The following is a 15725-nucleotide window of genomic DNA, read 5'->3' as shown; positions in this document are numbered from 1 at the left end:
GAGTGTCATAGCAAAGGGGTGTGAATACTAATGTCAATTAGTTATTTCTGTATTTCATTTTCAATACATTTGCTGCGAATCGTACTACACTGGCTCTGACATTGGACGGATGTGGCAGGGCTTGCAAACCATTACAGACTACAAAGGGAAGCACAGCAGAGAGCTGCCCAGTGACACGAGCCGAGCAGACGAGCTAAACTACTTATTTGCTTGCTTCAAGGCAAATAACACTGAAACTTGCATGAGAGAACCAGCTGTTCAAGAAGACTGTGTGATCACGCTCTCCGCAGCCAATGTGAGTAAGACCTTTCAACAGCTCAACATTCACAAGGCTGCAGGGCCAGACAGATTATCAGGACGTGTACTGCGAACATGCGCTGAGCAACATTTCACTGACATTTTCAACCTCTCCCTGTCCGAGTCTGTAATACCAACATGTTTTAAGCAGACCACCATAGTGCCTGTGCCCAAGAACACTAAGGTAACCTGCCTAAATGACTACCGACCCGTAGCACTCATGTCTGTAGCCATTAAGTGCTTTAAAAAAGGCAGGTCATGGCTCACATCAACACCATTATCCCAGAAATCCCAGATCCACTCCAATGTGCATACCGCCCCAACAGATCCCCACATGATTCAATCTCTATGGCACTCCACAAGGCCCTTTCCCACCTGGACAAAAGGAAGACCTATTTGAGAATGCTATTCATTGCCTACAGCTCAGCATTCAACACCATAGTGCCCTCAAAGCTCATCAATAAGCTAAGGACCCTGGGACTAAACCCCTCCCTCTGCAACTGGATCCTGGACTTCCTGGTAGGCCGCCCCAGGTGGTAAGGGTAGGTAACAACACATCCACTACACTAATCCTCAACACAGGGGCCCCTCAGTGGTGCGTGCTCAGTCCCCTCCTGTACTCCATGTTCACTCATGACTGCATGGCCAAGCACGAATCCAACACCATTCCCCCTCAGGAGACTGAAAAGATTTGGCATGGGTCAGCAGATCCTCAAAAGGTTTTACAGCTGCACCAGAGAGCATCCTGACTGGTTTCATCACTGCCTGGTATGGCAACTGCTCGGCCTCCGACCACAAGGTACTACAGCGGGTAGTGCGAATGGGCCAGTACAACAATGGGGCCAAGCTTCCTGCCATCCAGGACCTCTATACCAGGCAGTGTCAGAGGAAGGCCCTAGAAATTGTCAAAGACATCCAGCCACCCTAGTCATAGACTATTCTCTCTGCTACCGCAAGGCAACCAGTACTGGAGCGCCAAGTCTAGGTCCAAGAGGCTTCTAAACCGCTTCTACCCCCAAGCCATAATGAGCCTGAACTTCTAATCAAATGGCTACCCAGACTATTTGCATTGCCCCCCTCTTTTACCCTGCTGCTACTCTCGGTTGTTATTATCTATGCATAGTCACTTTTAAAACTCTACATACTACTAACTGGTACCCCGCACATTAACTCTGTACCGGTAACCCCCTGTATATAGTCTCGCCATTGTTATTTTACTGCTGCTCTTTAATTACTTGTCACTTTTATTTCTTATTCTTATCCATATTTCTTTCAAACTGTATTGTTGTTTAAGGGCTCGTAAGTTAGCATTTCACTGTAAGGTCTACCTACACCTGTTGTATTCGGTGCATGTAACTAATACAATTTGATTTGATATGTTTTTAGTCATTTAAAGAAATCATGTTTTCACTTTGTCATTAAGGGGTATTGTGCGTACTGTAGATGCAACTGTGTGGGATCTGACCATAAGGCGCTACAGAGGGTAGTGCGTATGGCCCAGCAGATCACTGGGACCAAGCTTCCTGCCATCCAGGACCTATAAACTAGGTTGTGCCAGAGGCCCAAAAAATTGTCATAGACCCCAGTCACCCAAGTTAGACTGTTCTCTCTGCTACCGCACGGCAAGCGGTATCACTGCAACAAGTCTAGGACCAAAAGGATTCGAATGCGAATTTACGCAGCTTTTTGTTAAAAATCGCACAACATTTCAACGTCCTGCTACTCATGCCAGGTATATAGTATATGCATATAATTAGTATACGTGTATAGAAAACACTCTGAAGTCTCTAAAACTGGTTAAATCATGTCTGTGGCTATAACAGAACGTGTTTAGGAGTAAAAATCCCAAGGAAAACTGTTCACAAAAAACACCCCAAAAAATATTCATCTGCCAGTCTATGTATGGTCTATGGCAAGAGAAAATAGATGGAGTCCCGTTTACAATGCCTACAGCTTTCACACGATGTCGCCAGTACTGGCATTTCATTGCTTGTTTATCCTTGGTGGGATGACGTATAGGCACTTCCTGTCTTGGGGTACACCGAGGAAGTTATGAAAGTGAAAAAATGGACGATGATTTCAAGACTTGCTGCTATCGAATACAGATCACTCCGTGATCAATTTTATCGATCATTAACGTTTATTAATACCGAAAGTTGGTTTACAAAAGTAGTTTGAAGTGATTTGTAAAAGTTTATAGGCAACTTTTTTAATTTAAAAAAATGACGTTGCGTCTTGTAAAGGTGAATTTTCCTGGATCAGACGGCCTTCATAAATTGACATTTTGGGTATACAATGACAGATTTATTCGAAAAAAAATTGCCAATTGTGATGTTTATGGGACATATGAGTACCAACAAAGAAGCTTGTCAAAGGTAATGAATGTTTTATATTTTATTTCTGCGTTTTGTGTAGTGCCGGCTACCGCTAATTATTTTGTTTAGGTCTCGTTCAGGTATTTCGGGGGGGGTGCATGCTATCAGATAATAGCTTCAGGCTTTCACCGAAAAGCATTTTACAAATCTGACATGTTGTCTAGATTCACAACGAGTGTAGCTTTAATTGAGTACCTTGCATGTGTGTTTTAATGAAAGTTTGAGTTTTATTGAGTACTACAGTTGGCGCTCTGAAATTTCCGCTGATTTTGGTCCCTGTACAGGGACCGCAGCCGTAAAAGGAATAACGCAGTTCAAGAAACAGAGTTAAGAAAATATTTACTAAATAAGCAAAAGTTTTTTTTTAAGTAACACAAGAAAAATATATAACAATAACAAGGCTATATACAGGGGGTACCAGTACCGGTGGGGGTCAATGTAAAAAATGGTGGCCATTTGATTAATTGTTCAGCAGTCTCATGGCTTGGTAGTAGAAGCTGTTAAGGGCTTGTAAGTAAGCATTTCACAGTAAGGTCCTGTTGTATTCGACCCATGTGACAAATACAATTTGATTTGAGATGGGTGAGAAGAAAACACATTTTGAATTCAGGCTGTAACAAAACAAAATGGGGAGTAAGTCAAGGGGTATGCATATACGTTCTGAAGGCACTATGCAAAATTAGATTATGAAATAGTGAAAAAAAATGTTCACGCCACAGAGCATTATTACAACTCAGTAACCACATTTCCATCCAAGTTATACTGTCTAAAAAAAACATTAACACGACAGTTATGATGGAAATAGGACATTTTTAGGTGTCTATAAAATGAAATATGTGAGAAATGGCAATGGAAACTATGGTGGCAAAATGGCAAATTATGTTATAATACTTGTATTGCATCAAATGGTTGTTTTATTCGACATAATAGAGTATTCTTATAGCTATTGTGTGGATGGGCCTCTGGGAGATAACAGAGATTTACGATGTCTTTGGGTGATAAAACCTAAAGAGCATGAGCTAATGTTTCTGTTCCATATGGTACCAGAGATAGATGGTTCCAGTTTGAAGTTGGCGGGCCAGTCACTGGTCTATACAATGAAAACTTTCATGCAAATCTTAACCTTGTGACCCATTCTATATATCTGTTGTTCGTCATGTAGGTTGAAAGGGGTGTATTTTTACTATAAAAGATCTCAGTAGCATTTGTGTCGCCGCTCTCAACGAATCAGAGACGGTGGTGATTCGTTGACAAGCCATTTCTATTAAAAAGCTCTCACTATTAAAGATTTTGTTTAAGTATAACTCTGACTTGTGTGATAACTTTGTCTCTCCTCATTTGATAGTAAAGAAATGAACCACCACAAAACGCCTTTATGCACAAATATTGATATTATTGATATAATATTGATATTGATATAATAACCATCGTATCAGAGTAACGGTGTGTTGACCTCCTCCCATTACGACTCGGGAAACCATACAGTTTATTAGGTGAAACTAGTTAAAATGAAACTAGTTATGATGAACTTCACAGGGTGGTGAATGTGCACTGTGATGTTGACGCGCCCTTCCAATAAATATCGAGGGTCTTATTCTGGTGACACGACAATCGATGCTTGACTGCTGTTTGACAAATACTAATATTCTCGCTCTTATCCATAGTAATCTCATCATGCAGACTATACCTGCACAGCCTACTGTTGGCTAGAGTGCATGTGTCAAGACAAGAGTAGGAACATTTGCTATTCAACGCAAACATGTTTTGTGAAGAAACTATCGGTATAGTTGAAACCGCAATGGAAACATGTTCAACTTTAGATTTTTAATTTTAATTTTGTGTGCACTACATCACGCACTGATTTTATTCTTATGCGGATTCTCATGTATTGACATGAAAATCTGTCACCAATTAGGTGGAAAGCAAGCTAGTGTCAGAATGTTACAAATACAAATCCATTTTGCAAGGCAATCATGATTAGTACAGGCAGCCACACCTTTGCACACTGAATGAGATTGGCCGATTTTTAACACGGGAGACCGAGATTTTCAAATAGTCTCAACTATTGCCATGGATGATACAAAACAATAATATTCTGTAGATCATTTTGTAATGAGGAAAGTCTTGTAACTGATCACATTCAAAACTATTATGTGACAACCTCAGTCGCCCCTTATAAAACATACTATAATACAACTAGATTTACACAACCGAACAAACAAAACAAAAACATTTCAATGCCATCAAACAACATCACACCACATGGAAGCAGAATTCCACAGCCGGATCAAATGAGTTGACAATTGATGAAACTCTACATTTGTTACTGTATTAACATCATCCTTTGGTAGTGGTGACAATTGGTGTACGAACGATTGTTACGTACCTTTTTCCAGGGGTGGCAAAAACTGTCCTAGGATTGGAAGTAGGAAAAACATTGATTTGATTGAAAATCTATTGATGAAATGAAAGGGAAGAGATTTCAGCAAACAACCTAATAGTAAATCTACAGTATCGTGAGCATTTGCTTAAAAATCAACCTCAACAAATTCTAAGAGAGTTTGGTAATTATTAACTAACTGAGAAATGAACAAAAACCAACCTTTCTTCCTTATCACATGCATCACAGATGCTGGTATAGTACTAGGTTCATCTACACCCAAAAGAAAACAGACATGTGGGAGTCAATATCTTGAAACATATGTGTTATTCCTAATTTCATATGTGAAAATCATGTGCTTATGTAAAGAGATTTGCATACATTTGAGTTACTTGAGCAGATAACAAGTAAAGGCCCAGTGTACAAAACATTAGGAAAACCTTTTGCCATCAGAACAGCCTAAATTCGCCAGTGCATGTACAAGGTGTCGAAAGCATTCCACAGAGATGCTGGCCCATGTTGACACCAATGCTTCCCACAGTTGTGCCAAGTTGGATGGATGTCCTTTGGGTGGTGGACCATTCTTGACACACACAGGAAACTGTTGAGTGTGAAAACCCAGCAGCGTTGCAGTTCTTGACACACTCAAACCAGTGCTCCTGGCACATACTACCATATCCCGTTCAAAGGCACTTCAATATTTTGTCTTGCCCATTCACCCTCTGAATGGCATACATACACAAGCCATGTCTTAAGGATTAAAAACCCTTCTTGAAATGGTTTCCTCCCCTTCATCAACACTGATTGAAGTAGATTTAACAGGTGACATCAGTAAGGAATCATAGCCTCATATGAATTCACCTGATCAGTCTATGTCCTGGAAAGAGTTCCTAATGTTTTGTACACTGTGTATAGCCAGAACAGTATCATGAATGAGATGGTACGTTATTGATGTCAGGTCCAAAATGATTAGCACCCGTGATAAATAATACAAATACTGAGCAATCTTTATCAATGGTGCCAATAATGTCGGACCTGACTGTATGTCACATTATCTATGTCCTATTATTGTTCCCATGTCATAGAATGCATATGATGGTCACACATAACCAGGTATACCTTTATCATCCATAAGCATGTTGGACAGATAATCCATGAACATGTTTTTCCCATCTGCAATCTCAAGCACTGCATCTGTGACCACTTTCATAGGGTCAAAGGTCATCACAGGAATGACCCCTAAAGATACAAAAAGACCATTAGCTGGTGGTGTTCCATTAGGATATGAAAATAATTGGATTGAAAGAACTTGATCTTTGACAGATACGTTTTTTTCTTCTTCGTCCTAATATTAAGTTCAGTGGTGGTCTTGTGTTCCCAGACACACCTTGAACCAAGAATGGCTAGAGGCTAGGCTTGTTCAATGGTAACTACCAAGACATGACATACAGTAACACAGCTTCATAGCAATTGAATAAGATAATTCATACATTATTATTACTGTTCTCTGAAAATACCCACTAATACAGGGGTGTCAAACTCATTCCATGGAGGGCCGAGTGTCTGCAGGGTTTTGGTTTTTCCTTTCAATTAAGACCTAGACAACCAGGTGAGGGAATTCCTTACTAATGAGTGACCTGTACAAGGGTGGATCGAAAACCCGTAGACATTTCCGTGGAATGAGTTTGACATGTGCTCTAATACAAGGTACTTTGCTACGCTTGTTGCTATTTATATGTACCTTGATCGCCTATTAGCAAGTTGGAGACATAGTCCACAAGTATGTTCTTCTGCTCAATGACAATCCCAAACATTCTTCTGAGAACCAGTATGGGATCGATGTTCACTTCTTGAGGGATACCTGTTCATAGGAGAGGTGAACTGAAAATTCTGATAATCCATGCATTGATTTGAACTATTTTGCAGTAAATAGTTCTACAGAAGTGCATACCTGGCAGCAGGTCCCAAATGTAGGTTCCAGTAGAACTTGTACAGTCAGTGATAACATGCACTATGTCTACTGCATTGATGTTCACTGCATGGAGAAGGGCTGAGCATAGAAGAAAATATGGAGAGGTCATCACATGTATTAAGGACATTTACTTTTTATCCATACCAACAAAGAAAAAAAATAATTATATAAAAAAATAATGTTATAACAATGTGGACATACCCTGCAAGATATCCAATATGGCATCCAATAGAACACAGAGTGTGCCTTGTATGTAACCCACGACTCCACATATAGAGTTATTGGTGACATTGAACACACCTCTGCCAATAATCACCGGGTCAATGTAGCTCAGGTAAAAGTTTCCTGAGAAAATAAACATTTTCAAATATGTCATATTAATTTACTAGTCCAATATAGTAATATCTAAATAGTTGCAGAAGTTAGGTGTATTTTGGTGTTTTAAATTAATACAGTGGGGGTGGCACAGATTAATTATTGCACAGGACTTGACATGAATGTGTAGATTGTGTCGTAGGTGGATCTAAGGAAAAATCATCAAGCCTATAAAAATAAATTCTAGCATTTTTATTCTATTTATAATCAGGTTGTGCAGCTTTTCTATTAGCATTTTGAATGATTGAACATGGCATATAATGTTGGAATTAAATACAGATTTTCAGAAGAGTTGTGTTTGTGATGTATTTCCGTGATAGGAAGTTACAAGTACTAATCAATATTCCAGTGCAAAGTCAAGTACAGTGCAATATCATTAATCTGTCTTACTTGGAATCCCGGCCTAACGTTCATTAACTTTAGGAAACAAAACAAATTTACCCCCCGCAAAAAAAAAATCCCAAAACATTTCAAGAACATAAGACCACTTTAACACCATTGGGCATCCTTATACCGTCATCATCAGAGAGGAAGTCCACAAATAAGTCTTTTACATCTTTGACAGCATTCATGTGGTCCAGACTCAAATGAGGAGCAAATGCACATTCTGAGGACACAGTAAGAAAATGTATATTGCTTTACACAGTTTTTAAATAGGACAGGATTCTGCATAAAAATATTACAAGATATATATAGCTACCTTGAGCCTCATAGAACATGTTGGACATTCCCTCTACAGCATCATTAACAGCTTTCATGGGATCCAAAACTACATCTTGAATGTCTGCAAAAAAGCATTGTGAAAAACATTGGGAACTAGGGTTAGGGTAAGGGTTTGGGAAGAAAATACTGTAAAACATGAAATATGTTCAAATATTTTCAAACTAATGGTCTCCATTAAGACTTAACAAATGTCAATGAAAGATAGACTTACCAGTGACCCCTTTATATTCTACAATATCAAACATCATGAAGCCTGCCATAATCCAGGAGAGAAGGAGGCTAATAGTCACCACTAACTCTACAGAAAAGGTTAGTTTCTTGAGTATTCCAAACCCTTGGGCCTTAGGAGGGGATGATGGCGGCACCACGTTCACATTCAGCCCATCGGCTACAGCAGCTGAGATGGACTCCACCGCTGCACCTGGAAGCATGAGAAAACTTTAAATTGCTGCCAGTAATGCATGATCGTCATACTTACTCTATACTAGTGATTCATCTTGGGGCTGAGTGAGGAGTAGCAATTCAACAAATCAGGTAGCTATTGTCAGTGATATTTCCTATTATAGTAGTGATATCTTTAAATATGCCACAAAGCTTGGAATATGTACACGTCCTGTTAAGTGCATGGCAGTATAATTATTTTCAATACCCAGTTAACACAAATAAATACAACACATAGTTTGACATTCAATAGGTTATTTACTGGCCTCTAGACAGATGAATCCTCAGGTATTTTTGGTACCCTTATTATACACTCTAAAAGAAAGATGCTACTAGTGTTATCCCTCAGCTGTCATAAGACAGCTTTAGCCACATGTTTGTTGTGGCTAATAAGTCTAAGGCCCCATCCAGACAGGGACAGACCGCACTTTGTTATAGTGATGCCAGTGACTCAGATGTGCAAAGTTGACTCAGTCAACTTCTGGGGTTTCTGCAGAGGAGGTCAAAGAGAGGTGGATGTAGTTGATGGTTTTTAGCGTTACCTTTTCTGGGGCGGTGCCAGAACCAGTTGGACGGGCATTTGATTTCCATATGGGGGCATGTTTTCTTCATGGGTGGTCCCGTGATAAAAAAAAGTATTTTATCGGAAAGCCATAATTTAACTAAATATGTATTACCAACTCATCTTGGGTATGTATATCAGCTTTCCACATGTGGATTTGGGGATTTTCGCCTTTTCTCAATCTCTGTTAAATGTGACCCGTTTCAGGAAGCTAGGCATATGTCACAAGTCACAGGAGATACTTTTTATCATTTTCATGTGCCTTAATAACAAAGTTGTATGCCATCTGTAAATGTGAATACAAATGTTAAGTTATGAGCCGTGTTTGTTAAGCCACAGAAAAAGTCAACCTTCCCACTAACCATGATTGGCTGAGATAATAAGTGTGCTGGGCATGCTGAGAGAGGAGTTTGGATTGGTTTGGCATATACAGGCATGAAGGCTTGTTTGAGCTGGTCAGTCTGTTGGTAATCCTGTCGAACACGGCTTTAAAAAAAATGTATTGTGTAGTGGTGCTGCATAAGTGTTGCTCTCCACTTTCTGGGGGATCGAGTTTTGAAATCAGTGGAATTAGAGAATGAAAGCTAAAGAGTTGGATAAAATGGATTACATCTTCAAACTAAGGAAAACTGTGGCATGGCATACGTGACATGCATGATTATGTATACGTGTAAGATAGCAAGCTACATTCAGATATTACACATTTATAATTTTGACAGAAAGTAGTTTCACTTCAAGCTAAAGTGTACTGCTAGCTAGCCAACTAATGCTAGCTGGCTGGCTCCCTAGCGAACATTAAGTTATTATTCGTATCCCAGAACCATTTGCTTTGCTAGTTAAAGCCTAATGTTAGCTAGCTAACATTGAACCTTGTTGGTTAACTCCCAGCAGATTCATGCAGGGTAGTAACGACAGAATTTGGCACTATGTTCATTGTTGTTTAACTGGCAGGCTAACTGGCAGGCTCATAGGCTAACGTTGTGACGTGTGTGATCTTACATGTTTATCTAGCTAGGTTTATTGTTTACCTAGCTAGCTACATGTCTTAAGCTAAAGTGTAATGTTAGCTAGATAGCTAACGTTAGCTGGCTGGCTCCCTAGCTGATGTTATTGTTCGTATCCCAGAGCAATTTGCTTGGCTAGTTAGAGCCCAATGTTAGCTAGCTAACATTGAACCTGGTTGTTTAGCTCCCAGCAGATTCATGCAGGGTAGTAACGACAGGATTTGGCACTATGTTCATTGTTGTTTAACTAGCTAATGTTAGGTGGCTGGCTCGTTTGCTAAAGTTGTTTACCAAGCTATGGTTAATTGTTTATCCAGCTAGCTAGCTACATGTCTTAACTTATGGCTTGGGGGCAGTATTTCGACATCTGGATGAGAAACGTGCCCAAAGTAAACTGCCTGTTACTCAGGCACAGAAGCTAGGATATGCATATAATTGGTATATTTGGATAGAAAACACTAGTTTCCAGAACTGTTAAAATAATGTATGTGAGTATAACAGAACTGATATGGCAGGCGAAAACCTGAGGAAAATCCATCCAGGATGTGGGTATTTTCAATTGAATGCCTATTGAGTATCTAATGGGTTAGGACCTAGATTGCAGTTCCTTTGGCTTCCACTAGATGTCAAGTCTTTAAGAATGAGACCTTTCAGTGGACTGCAGTGCTGGTTTGCGGGTGTGACTGAGTGCGCGCCCTTTGTTGTTTTTCCTCTCTATTGAATACGCTATTGTCCGCTCAAAATATGATTATTTAAACAATTGACAACCTGAGGATTAATTATAAACATTGTTTGAATTGTTTCAATGAACTTTACCAATACTATTAGGATGTTTTTGTCTGCATGTTTTGACCGCCTTTGAGCCAGTGGATTACTGAACAAAACGCACCAACAAAACTGACATTTATTGTGTAGCTGGGACTCTTGTGACTGCAACCATATGAATATCTTCAAAGATAAGTGATTCATTTTAACTATATTTCTGACATTTGTAATTCCTTTACTTGGTTGTAAAATGTTTGTATGCTTTTGTAAAAAATCATAATGAAATTGTTGCCAGCAGAGCTGGTTCGGCTGTTTCCATGTTTTCCAGAGGTAAACAAATAATTGGCCAGAGCGTCAAGTGTGTGCTCTGAACGGTCTGAGAGCAAAATTATATGGATGGGGCTGAAGCTTAAAAGAGGGTGTGAACGGTGCTGAATGGGTGTAGACAAAGAGCTCTTCACTAGATACCAAAACATTCAAATGCAATTTTCTTTCAAAATTAAGTTCTCAAAATTAAGCAGAATTACTTTCCCATTCCTCAAAAATGCAGTGTATGATATATCATTTTGTAGCTCTGAGTCTCTACTTTCATCCAATGTAATTACACACCATTTCAAATTTTGTCACAAATTAGATTCAATGGGATTCGTCTGGGCTTTGGCTGGGCCACTCGAGGACTTTCTTGTTCTGAAGCCATTCCAGCATTGCTTTAGCTGTATGATCATCGTCCTGTTGGAATGTAAATCTTTGCCCCAGTCTAAGGTTGTTAGTACTCTGAAGCAGGTTCTCATGAAGGACTAGCCTGTATCTTGCTCCATTCATTGTTCCCTCTATTCTTACCAGTCTCCCTGCCACTATAAAGCATCCCCATAACATGATGATGCCACCACCATGCTTCACGGTAGGGATGGTGTTAGACAGGTGATTAGCTGTGACTGGTTCTCCAGACAGCGCATTTTATTTAGACCAAAGAGTGAAATGTTTGTCTCATCCGACCAAATAATAATTTGCCTTATGATCTGTCCTTCACGTGCATTTTTGCAAATTCCAGGGGTGCTGTCATGTGCCACAGGAGTGGTTCCATCTGGCTGCTCTCCCATAAAGTCCAGATTGGTGGTGTGCTGTGGAGACGTTGTCCTTCTGGCAGGTTCTCCCATCTCAGCCAAGAAACTCTGTAGTTCTGTCAGAGTGGTCATTGGGTTCTTGGTCACCTCCCTGACGGTCCTTCTTGCCCCGGTTGCTCAGTTTGGTCGGACGGCCAGAACTAGGCAGAATCTGGGTAGTTCCATGTTTTTTTCCAATTCCCAATGATGGAGACCACTGTGCTTTTGGAATCTTTCAACACGAGAACTTATGGGGTATTGTGTGTAGATGGGTGAGAAAAACATCTATTCAATCAATTTTTTATTCAGGCTGTAACAACAAAATGTGTAATAAGTCAAGGGGTATGAATACTTTTTGTATTTATATATAACTAAAATATAAACTGCACATGTGAAGGTTTGGTCCCATGTTTAAGCTGAAATTCCCAGAAGGTGTCCATGCACACAAGTAGCTTATTTCTCAAATTTTGTGCAAAAATGGTTTTACATCCCATTTAGTGAGCATTTTTCCTTTTCCAAGAAAATCCATCTACCTGACAGGTGTGGCTTATCAAGAAGCTGTTCAAACAGCATGATCATTACATAGGTGCATCTTGTGCTGGGGACAATAAAATGGCACATATGCAGTTGTCACACAACACCATGCCACAGATGTCTGAAGTTGAGGGAGCGTGCAATTGGCACGCTGACTGCAGTATTGTCCACCAGAGCTGTTGCCTGCCGTAAGTTGCCTCCAACTTCGTTTTGGAGAATTTGGCACTACGTCCAAACGACCTCACAACCGCAGACCATGTGTAACCATGCCAGCTCAGGACCTCCACATCTGGCATCTTTACCTGCAGGATCATCTGAGACCAGCCACTCGGGCAGCTGATGAAATTGTCGGTTTGCACAACCAAATAACTTACAAACTGTCAGAAACTGTCTCAGGGAAGCTCATCTGTGTGCTTGTTTTCCTCACCAGAGTCTTTACCTGACTGCAGTTCGGCATCATAACCGACCTCAGTGAGCAAATGCTCACCTTCGATGAAAGAGATTTGCTCTTCATGGATGACTCTCGGATTCAACTGTTTTGGGCAGCTGGCAGCCAGCGTGTATGGTGTCGTGTGGGCGAGCAGTTTGCTGATGTCAACATTGTGAACAGACTGTCCCATGGTGGTGGTGGGGTTATGGTATGGGCACTATGGACAATGAACACAATTGCCTTTTACAGATGGCAATTTGAATGGACAGAGGTACCGTGACGAGGTGCTGAGGCCCATTGTCGTGCCATTCATCCTCATGTTTCAACATGATAATGAACGACCCCATGTCGCAAGGATCGTACACAATTCCTGTAAGCCGAAAATTTTCCAGTACCTCAATGGCCTGCATACTACCCAGACATGTCACCCATTGAGCATGTTTGGGATGCTCTGGATTGACGTGTATGACAGCATGTTCCAGTTCCCGCCAATATCCAGCCACTTCGCACAACCATTGCAGAAGATTGGGACAACATTAGAGGCCACAATCAACAGCCTGATCAACGCAATGGAAAGGAGGTGTGTCGCACTGCATGAGGCAAATGGTGATCACACACCCCTACCAAGGTATCTGTGGCCAATATATTAATATCTGTGTTCCCAGTCATGTGATTAAGGCCTTATGAATTCATTTCAATTGACTGATTTCCTTATATGAACTGTAACTCAGTAAAATCTTATAAATTGTTGCATGTTGCATTATATTTTTGTTCAGTGTAGTTTATCATTGTATCATTTATGGAATTTGTGGTAATTAAATACAATTTACACAACAGATGGGTCTAATCTTGAATGCTGATTGGTTAAACCCACATTCCAGCCGGTGTCTAATCCACAAGTTACCACCGGCTAAATCTTTGACGTTAAAATGCCTATTTACTCTGTTCCATCTGACTGCGCAATTCACTGTCTCAGCACAGCCAGGCAATTTATAGACTTGATCTCCACTATAAAAAGCATCTAGACATTATCTCACATGTATTTTTTTCTTTTAGACTACCATTTCGTTTTCAAAATCAGAGATTTGTATAGACCATTCTGTCTGTCTCTCCGACAACATTGTTTCAATATTCAAATTCAATCTCCAGCTGTCCCAAAATATTGACCGTGTCAGGAGTCGGAACACCCATGCCAAATCATGAATCAGCTGGCATCATTTTTTATGGATATTTACAAAGAAATGTTAATTGAGAAAATGTCAAACAAAACGAAGTGCAGCTAGTTTGCAGTCTTTCCGGCTTCAGTGATTCTTTTAGCTGTGTGTTAGGTTAACTCCTCTGAACAACAGTGTCCTGGTGAGAGAGCAAATGTTTTATGCCAGGCGAAATTGCGCCTCATTAGCTCATTGTTATGAATTATCCGAATAAATGTCACTAGAAAACAGCCTAAACAAATGCAAATGCAGCTTCTTTGTTGTTATTATGGCAGCACTGTTTGACGTGACTGTAAATTAGCTGTAAATTGTTGGCTAGCTAGGAAGCAAGGGATAAGAATGTTAACAACCAGTATGATAATGGAACATTTAGAGCAAGCTAATGTCCATAGATATAGAAAAAAAATACTTAATGACTGGGTTGAGTCTCTGGCAACTGAACCGATAGAACGAACAACCAGCCGGCTTGGGTAGCAATATCTTGTGGAAGGATGAAATAGTACTAATTAATTCATCAAAATAACATGTATTTTTGGTTAAATAGGTCAATCATTATTTGAATATGTTGGTAACCTGTTGTATAAAAGTGATAACGCCCTTGAATCAGGTATTTAGAGGATATATTGGCACAGTTTGCCGGCCCGAGACAAAACACCCATGCCAATATATCCGCCAAATACCGGCTTCTCTGGCATTATCACTTAATTATTTAGAACTTATTTAGCCCCCGTGCTAAGGAAGCACTACATCCCTGTTACCTTTGCACGTTCATCCAAAATAATTCTAGCGTCCGAACAGCGCAAGGTGCACCCGACCAACTTTTCTTAAATGTACAAGTCTTAAACTGCCACCCCGAGTGAACACCACCCTGTCTTACTATATTTAGCCTATGTATCTGATAGATAGACAACAATGACAAGCCTATCAACAATGACAAACCACCGGGGTCTGACAACTTCGATGGAAAATTACTGAAGATAGATGATATTGCCAATCCTATTTGCCATATTGTTAATTTAAGCTGACTAGAAAGTGTTGGGTAGGAAGCAAAAGTTATTCCCTTACCCAAGGACTCAAGCCCCCTTTACTGGCTCAAATAGCCGACCAATCAGCCTGCTAACAACCCTTTGTAAACCTTTGGAAAAGATTGTGTTTGACCAGATACAATGCTATTTTACAGTAAACAAATAGACAGACTTTCACCATGCTTAAAGGGAAGGACATACAACAAGCACAGCACAAATGACTGATGATTGGCTGAGAGAAATTGACGATGAAAAGATTGTGAGGGGCTGTTTATTAGACTTCAGTGCGGCTTTTGACATTATTGATCATAGTCTGTTGCTGGAAAAACGTATGTGTTATCGCTTTACACCCACTGCTATATTATGGATGAAAAGCGTTCATCCACCTCTGGCCTGCTCGCCTCCCTACCACTGAGGAAGTACAGTTCCCGCTCAGCCCAGTCAAAACTGTTCGCTGCTCTGGCTCCCCAATGGTGGAACACACTCCCTCACGACGCCAGGACAGCGGAGTCAATCACCACCTTC

The 15725-nt window shown here is 40.3% G+C and overlaps 1 protein-coding gene across 50 annotated transcripts in view; it reads right to left on the bottom strand.

The window, feature by feature from the left end:
• The window catches only part of si:ch211-266g18.10 (titin), a 140060-nt gene that overhangs the window by 118174 nt on the left and 6161 nt on the right, over positions 1-15725 (bottom strand). For all 50 annotated transcript variants that reach the window (XM_052478610.1, XM_052478613.1, XM_052478616.1 and 47 more), the window contains exons 2-10: positions 8334-8543; positions 8100-8183; positions 7914-8006; positions 7226-7369; positions 7004-7102; positions 6794-6913; positions 6172-6291; positions 5275-5325; positions 5059-5085 (exon numbers count right to left, since the gene is read on the bottom strand). In XM_052478610.1, coding sequence (XP_052334570.1) covers positions 5059-5085; positions 5275-5325; positions 6172-6291; positions 6794-6913; positions 7004-7102; positions 7226-7369; positions 7914-8006; positions 8100-8183; positions 8334-8543 — 948 coding nt within the window. The remainder of the gene's footprint in view (positions 1-5058; positions 5086-5274; positions 5326-6171; positions 6292-6793; positions 6914-7003; positions 7103-7225; positions 7370-7913; positions 8007-8099; positions 8184-8333; positions 8544-15725) is intronic.

Source organism: Oncorhynchus keta, chromosome 2 (assembly GCF_023373465.1).
Source record: "Oncorhynchus keta strain PuntledgeMale-10-30-2019 chromosome 2, Oket_V2, whole genome shotgun sequence".
Taxonomy (NCBI): Eukaryota; Metazoa; Chordata; class Actinopteri; order Salmoniformes; family Salmonidae; genus Oncorhynchus; species Oncorhynchus keta.
Note: the sequence above shows the minus strand (reverse complement) of the source record. Positions and strands in the feature narration are given on the sequence as shown.